We start from the raw sequence: 8,011 nt of genomic DNA on the forward strand, positions 1-8,011 counted from the left end.
TAACTCTCTACTTTAAAAAGCTTATAAATATAAATTATGCCTCAATAACACTGTTTAAAAACAAACAAACAAACATATCTGTCCCTCAGTGGAGTTCAAATCATCAGTATGTCTTCCTTCACAGTTGGGCCCCAAATCTATCTTCCCCGCCTCATCTCCCTCCTCTCACCTCCATGTGTTCATCCAACAAACATTCTCACACCTGCTGTGTGCAAGGCCCAGTGTCAGGCACCCAGAGAAAGTGAGGAAGGAGAATCTCTGTCCTCAGGGGACTCACTGCCTAGTCTGGGAGCTGCAAGGACACCGACCCCAACAAACAGCAGGGAGCCTAGAGGATCACTGGGTCTTGAAGGAGAGGAATATGAATGTACATTCTAGTCACTTTGAATTGCAAGTCTGAGTCAGGTTTCAATTTAATTTTGAATAGGTAATACATTGACATAATTCGAAAAGAAGTTATGCATTGAAAACTTTCCTCTCACCCATCCCCTATCTGCCCAGTTCCCACCGATCCCCACATAAGAAAATATAACGTACACATTCTGGACCTTGCATGTTAAATATAGCATAACATACACATTGTTCTGCAGTAAACCTTTGAGAACTAGCCATATGGTTACAGCAAAAAGTTTCACTCTATTGTATAGTTACCTAGTGTTCCATTGTATGGATGGGCCATAATTTATTTATCCAATCTCCTTTTGGTAAACACTTGCTTCTGATAGTCTGTTATGGTAAACAATGCTGTGATGTGTAATCTCGTATGGGTGGTATTTTATGTTTTATTTTGTATATGGCAAATATATCTATGGCTACATATTGGATTTTATAATTATTTCTTTACTAGAGGCCCAGTGCATGAAATTCACGCATGGGGGGTGGGAGGGATGGGTCCCTCAGCCCAGCCTGCACCCTCTCCATTCCAGGATTCCTCGGGAGATGTCTGACTGTCAGCAGTGGGACATCCCTCTCGCAATCTGGGACCGCTGGCTCCTAACTGCTCACCTGCCTGCCTGCCTGGTTGCCCCTAACTGCTCTCCCCTGCTGGCCTGGTCACCCCTAACTGCCCTGCCAGCAAGGTTGCCCCTAACCATCTCTGCCTCGGCCCCTGCCAGCACGGCTTTGTCCAGAAGGATGTCTGGAAGATATCCGGTCTAATTAGCATATTACCCTTTTATTAGTATAGATATTTTACATATCCCACAAATATGCCAACCACTCTCGTATCTTTAGGCTGTTTTCTGTGCCTTGAAAGTCCCCACTGAGTCCTTTTCTACCGGCAAACTCCTACTCTCCCTCAGGATCCAGCTCAACTGCTTCTTTCCTGTGAAGCCTCCTCAATTCCCTCAGGCCAGATGGGGCTGCTCCCTCTCTTTCCTCTTCCAGTATCCCATTCCCACATCCTCGGAATTGTTGGTTAACACGTCCCCTTCCCTCCTCAGACTGGGAGCTACTCAAGAGCACGTGCTACGGTAGGTTTATCCCAGAGACCCGTAGTACTTGGCACCTGGTAAGTGTTAAGGAAATGCTCATCGCATGGTTAGAGCTGACTCAGGGTGCTGTGCTGCCCCGCCCTCACCTTCAGCTGCCTCCCCGCCTTTGCGAACAGAGGACTGACCCCAGACAGAGGTGGGCTATGATTTCCCTTCCACCCACCTAATTCCTTCCTGCCGGCTCCACCCCTTTCCCCCCTTGGGATTCTGTCCACAGCTGCCCTTGCGGCCCGCGCTGGATCTGGCACGAATAGCAGCTCTTACAGCGTTTTAGAAAATAAATAACGAAACGAAATGGAGCATGGGCTCCACCCATCTTCCCTCTTCCTCATCAAGTCCTTGGCCTCCTGTGAAACCGAGAGAACAAATCACTGGCTAGTCAAATGCACACCAGTCACCCTCAGACATGACTTCCGACGCCGTCAGCCACAGGAGGTGACGGTTTACTGCGGTACTTTTAGGAGTGTGGGAAACGCGGATAACATTCAGGTGGATCGATGCTAAGTGATTTTTAAGGGCAACTTGAATTGTTTTTCAACACATGGGGTTAACTCTACAATGTCAGGATGCTTACCCATGCCTGGAGCTGTCGACTGCTAGGCTGTTTCCATGTCATATATTATTCTGTTACAGTACTTCCCGGGGGGGCCATGCTGGAGGTGAGCACTCTCTCTCTCCACCTCGGGGATGAAAAGGTGAAAGCTCTGTGTTCTCCTCACTCTGGGGGAGCTTCCTATTGCAGGAGGCGGAGCCATCGGTAAAAGCAAAAGGGAAAGGAAGCTTTCCAGGCCCTACCCGCCCAGATAGAGGCGGAGGTAGGAATTGAGATGTTCCTCCTGAAGTCTCGGGAGAGGGTGGCTCAGCTCCGTGGAGTGCGTTGGGACTGGTCTTTCCAAATCCTTCTCGCTCACTCCTCAAAGAAATGGGAGAAACCCTGTTTCTTCTTGTACCTTCAAAGGTCAGATCTAAAACGTTCCATCATAGTTTTAGATAATGGCAAAGCTTGTTATTTCTGGCACATTACAAGTATTGGCATTTTAAAATAAGATTCTTACATCATTTTCTAAGTGTATCCAAGGGAATCTAAATATCATAATGCATCTATCATCTATTTAAAAAAATACATGAACAAGCTTTTCTTTAAAAGAAATTTTACCTCATTCTTTTTCCCCTTATCTTGCCCCTGAACATTTTAATATAAGACTTTAGGCTGGAAAGTTTTATTGATCAGCCTATCATATTTCCCTACAAAAAAATAAAATTTTTAAACTCATCCTTATTTTATTATTGATACAATTTTGAATACTTAATTGCTTTAAACAACATAAAATATTACAAATTTTGATAAACTATTAAAATTAAAGCATATATATTTTTAATCTTCATCAGAGGATATGTTTATTGATTTTTAGAGAGAGAGAGGAAGTTTTTAATCCTCATCAGAGGATGTGTTTATTGATTTAGAGACACTGAGAGAGAGAGAGATAGAGAGAGAGAAAAAGAAGAACAGATAAATATCGATGTGAGAGAGAAACATCGATATGTTGCCTCCCATATGCGCCCCTATCCGGGATTGAATCCACAACTTAGGTATGTACCCTGACCACGACTTGAACCTGAAAGCTATTGGTGAATGGGATGACGCTCCCAACAACTGACCCCCCTCCCCGGCCAGGGAAAATCTATGATGGAATGAGTTTAAGGGAGGATGGGAGAACCTCTCACTCAAAAGCCTAAAATATGCCACATGTAACCTTGTGTGTTATTATGATTTGATTATATGTGTATGTAGTTTTACTGCATTTGGCATGTTTATAAACTTGATATAAATGTATCATATGGCATGTATTCTGCTGCTACAGAATGGGAGAAGTAGAGACAGAAAGAATAGAAAATTTTAGAAGCTTTGTTGCAAAGGAAGCAGAGAAATGGGGCAGTAGCTGACAGTGGAAGTGAAGATTTTGTAAGCTGGAGAAATAACAGCTACTGTAAGCTTATGGGGGTGACCCCAGAAGAGAGGGGAACATGGATAACATAGAAGAGAGGGTACTGACAGAGTGAAGGTGATGATCTTGATTAGGCAAGGCAAGATTGGGATCTATTGCCTTGGCCGAGGGACTGGCTTTAGCGAGGAGCTTGGAAAATTCACCTTGTACTGGAGGGAAAGGTGAAGAAGAGGTTCTAATGCTGGTTTGTGACTATGGGTAGATGAGGTGGTGGGAAAACTGTGGAAGTTTTCATCTCATGGCTTCAATTTTCTCCATGAAATAAAAAGCAAGGTCATTAACTGAAAATGATGATTGAGGGAAAGAGGTGTAGGTTAGAGGACAGAAAAAGTATGAAATCCAGAAGAATGGTGGAGGGAAGTAGGATTCATGGGCGGCGCTAAGGGCCCACTTGAAGTTCCCACTGATGAAATGAAAGTGAAACTGGTCAGTGTGACTGTTTTTCTGTAGCCACATTCAGGTGCATGGGTGCTGGCACGGAGTAGGTGGAGAGCTGGCTTGAATCCAGGACTGTGGTTTTGCCCAGCAAGCAGGAAAAGGGGGGAGGCGAGTCTGGGGGTTGAGAGTGTGTGCCCGGAAATGATGGTAATAATTGGCTGTGGTAAGAATGGGAGAAAGTGGATGTGTGGATTGAAGAATTGTTGGAGTTAGAGTGCTATAGGGAAATGAGGAAAAATGAGGTGGTGTTCAGAGTGTGATATGTTTGAAATTGTGAGTATGAAGAAGTTGCAGAGTTTGATAAGGTTCCTGTGATTATACTCATGGGAGCAAGTGGCTGAGTTAGGGTAGGACAAGATTCTTGGAGGAGAAGTCAAGGTACTGCGAGGTCAAGGTAATGAGAAAACCATCTTAGTATAGTATATTATAACCACCGAGAGTTGAGACAGAAGTGGCATTGGAGTGACTGACAGGAGCACATGGTGAAAAATTGAAGGGGAATGAGAATAAGATGAGGAGTACTGGGTAACAAGATTTAAAACTGCAGGTTAATAGAGAGGAGAGAGGGGGTGGTCTGGAAGCTTGCTGAGGAATAAGGACACCTACCTCACCTCCAGGCACAGGCTAAGGTGCTTATGGTTGAAAATACAGTTGCTACTACTTGAGAGGGAGAAGGCGAAGCAGTGTCCCAGGGGTAAGTCAGGTTTCCTTTAGCAAGAAGGTGAAGGGAACCTGAAGAAAAGTTCTGAGGTTAAGCTTATAGGAATTGTCATTTGCATAAATAGGTGTGGTGGATAGACTCTCATGTGGCCCCTATGATCCTCACCTCCTGGTGTTCATGCCCTTGTGTAGTTTTTCTTGAATGGGGATGGGACTTGGGATTTGCTTCTGGCCAATCAAGTAATGGCAAAGGTGTCAGGATATATGTGATCACGTGTATGTGATGATGTTACATAAGGTTGTAACCAATGTCTTACACCAAAACTGTCCCCCTTGCTGGCTTTGAAGACGCCAGCTGCCATATTGTAAGCTTCCCCATGGAGAGGGTCACATGTCCCAGAACTGGGGGAGCCCACAGCCAGCTAGGGACTAAGGCCCTCGGGTCCTGCAGCCTGCAGGGAACTGAATGCCGCCAACAAGGTGAACTTGGAAGCGGATGGTTTCCCAGTTGAGCATCACGATGTGGTCTTGCAGGGGACCCAGAAAGCCATGTGTGGACTCCGGACCCACAGACACTGTGAGCCGATACATTGGTGTTGTTTTAAGCTGCTGTGCTATACAGCAAGGTTAACTAATACAACAAGGTTAACCAATACAACAAGGTTAACTAGTACAGATGGGAATGGAAGTTTAGTTATAGCAATGTTATTCGATTATTTTAACCCCAACCGAGGTGTATTGTCTAAGAATCCCATGTTGATCTATTATTTATTTTGTTGATAACAAAGAAGTGAGACTTACAAGCGAATTTATGGCCCTTTTATTCGGGTAGCTTACTTTCTCAGCACAGACACCAGCTCCTGAACTGTCCCTGTGAACTAGCCTGGAGGTCTTTACCTGTTGGGTCAAGGTACCTTCGTAATGGGTGAGGCTTTTGACTTTTTTCTAAGGTGGGAGAAAGACAGTTTTAAAAGGGGCTGCTATGTCTTCAGGTGCTTTCTGAAGCTGAGAAATTTCAGAAGATAGTACAGATATCAGAAGAAGATCTGGAAATGAATTCCCTTAAAACTAGTCTTGGAAAGTCTTCACACCCCCAGGGGTAAGGGGACACTGGTGAAGAGGACAGTTTTAGAGGCTTTCTGGTAGAAACCGGAGGCGCTCAGGCCATGATGGCAAGAACAGCATGGGGCTAAGGGGTGGGCACTGTGTGAAAGGCAGGAGGGGGACTAGAGAGTTTCAGGGCCATCTGACTTAATAGATGACTTTATTATTTTTCAGCAATGGATGCTTCTACTTTTTCCAATTACAAGTATTGGATTCTGCAAGAACATAGTTAAAACTATTTGGTGAGGGATATAAATTTTACACATGGGACTAGATAAGAAAATTCAATTTTTGGCCCTCTGATATTAAAGTTTATATGAACACATGAAGCTTGAAACTTAAAAAAAAATTCTAAATGTAAAAAATTAGTTAAGTATTCATGGATATGTCTATATCCTTTATCATAAGCACTATATAATTAAGAATTCAACTACTTTTGAGTCTGCAAGTCAGATCCTGTCAAGTAACCTGCCATGTATGATCCAATCCTTTTAAAATTTTAAAGACAAATAGATTCAATAAATTTAATCTTCCACATGTTCTCAGAAGGAATTCTCAGAAGCATCCTTCAGTAATAAAACACAGTTGGATAATTCATTTACCCCAAATGAACTAGCTGTGCATGCTGTGAGGTAGCAATGAAAGACTAAGATCTTCTGTAAAAATGGTACCCTCAATGCATAAGCATTCTCTCTCCACACGAAGAGAGGGAGTAACAAAGGAAAGAGAGTCATCTTTCATTATTTCATCAACTATTGGCATTTTCAAAGTTTTTTTTTTTTTTTGCTCTGTGCTGGGCTTTTTTTTTTTTTAAATTAAATCTTTACTGTTAAAAGTATTACATATGTCCCCCATCCCCCCCATTAGCTCCTTCTAACCCCCCTCCCCCCAGGCCTTCACCACCCTATTGTCTGTGTCCATGGGTTATGCATATATGCATACAAGTTTTTTGGTTGATTAAATGTCTGATTTCAGTTCTACAACAGCAATATCAATATTTACTTATTGAAATATGTTTTTATTGATTTTAGAGATAGAGGGAGAGAGAAAAACATTGACGAGGGAGGAACATCCATTGGGGATCACCCCCGACACCGGGGCATGTGCCCTGACTGGGATTCAAACTGGCGACCTCTTGGTGCATGGTCCGGTCCCCTCAACCAACTGAGCCACACCGGCTGGGCAATACCAATATTGACTTTGAAAGGTGTATTTATCTTTAAGCAGAGGACATTAACAGCTTCCAACACGGTCTCTAGGAATGATTCGCAGTTCCGAACCGTGCTTTAGGAAGACATTTCCGGCAGTCTGTGCGGGATTTATTCCTATTCCATCATTGGTGATAATGGCACTCGTGGCGGCAGGAACTTTAAACTCTTCCGCGGCGAACTTCAAGACTGCGGTGAACGGTGTACTTTCAGGAACACTGAGTACTTTGTAGGGCAGCCGCGGGTCGGACGTCAGGGTGATCTTAAAGGAAACCTTGGACATGGTGGAGCCGGCCTGGGCGGAGACGCCGACGCTCGGGGCAGTCCCACTTCCACGGGGCAGTCCCACTTCCGCCGAGGCAAGGCCTCCTCCACACTCAGCAACAGATGGCTTTAGGCTCTAAACCAGGCCTTTAGAGCTTTCTAATTGGTCTCGGTGGAACCCCCACAGAAGTATTTCCTGGTTGGTGAAAAAGAAAAAAAAAATAGTATGTATTTTCTGAAACTTTTTAAATGTAAAAGAAACGCGCGCTTCTTGTAAAAATGTTAAGGACAAGAAGTATGAGGTAAAACAATTTAGGCCTTCCCCTACCCGACGGGTACCTGGTTAACAGGTGTGCGTAGGTCCTCAGAGGTTCCTTCCAACCCTGACGATCCGCCTAAATCTCTCCCGACAAGAACCTCTAACTTTTAGAGACACCGGCCAGGCTCTCACACGTGCGATTCCCTGACTATCTAGTGCGTTTCTTTCACCCCGTTTATGTCATGTGGCCCCATATGGGAGAGTCCCGCGAACGTCAGCGCCTATGAACCTAGTGATCGGGGCGGGGGGGAAAGGGCAGGAAGGGGCCGGCATCGTCGGCTTCTTCCCAAAGAGAACTGCTGGCAGCTGCAGTCTCATTTCTGTGTCCCCGGAGGTCCCCCCAAACAAGGCCCGACCGGCCGCTCTTTAGAAACACTTACTGGACGCCCCTACGCGCCGCGCTCTCCCGCGCTTCTTGGGTACCTTTCTGCGAAGAGATGCCAATTTCTCTAGCGATCGCTCCCTCCAGGCGGCCTTTCTCGCCCACCTCTGAGGGGCAGCGCCTCCCTGCAGGGCCGG

The 8,011-nt window shown here is 44.9% G+C and overlaps 1 protein-coding gene across 3 annotated transcripts; it reads right to left on the minus strand.

Moving 5' to 3' along the window:
* Window positions 1–6,698: 6,698 nt before the first annotated feature.
* On the minus strand, window positions 6,699–8,005 carry LOC102258325 (ubiquitin-fold modifier 1). Of its 3 annotated transcripts, none has more exons than XM_005866259.2 (2): window positions 7,916–8,005; window positions 6,699–7,369 (listed from the first exon to the last, which is right to left on the minus strand). In XM_005866259.2, exon 2 carries the CDS (start codon window positions 7,190–7,192, stop codon window positions 6,935–6,937), a length of 258 nt encoding a protein of 85 aa, XP_005866321.1. In that variant the 5' UTR covers window positions 7,193–7,369; window positions 7,916–8,005; the 3' UTR covers window positions 6,699–6,934. The 3 variants fall into 3 exon arrangements, with proteins under 3 accessions (XP_005866321.1, XP_005866322.1, XP_014395207.1); XM_005866260.2 differs by having other exon boundaries at window positions 7,873–8,005; XM_014539721.1 differs by lacking the exon at window positions 7,916–8,005 and adding an exon at window positions 7,513–7,750.
* Window positions 8,006–8,011: the final 6 nt, after the last annotated feature.

Source organism: Myotis brandtii, unplaced genomic scaffold, assembly GCF_000412655.1.
Source record: "Myotis brandtii unplaced genomic scaffold, ASM41265v1 scaffold226, whole genome shotgun sequence".
Classification (NCBI taxonomy): Eukaryota; Metazoa; Chordata; class Mammalia; order Chiroptera; family Vespertilionidae; genus Myotis; species Myotis brandtii.

Excerpts from the sequence above, each read along its gene's own strand:
- LOC102258325 (XM_005866259.2), bottom strand. The coding sequence starts at position 7,192 with ATGTCCAAGGTTTCCTTTAAGATCACCCTGACGTCCGACCCGCGGCTG.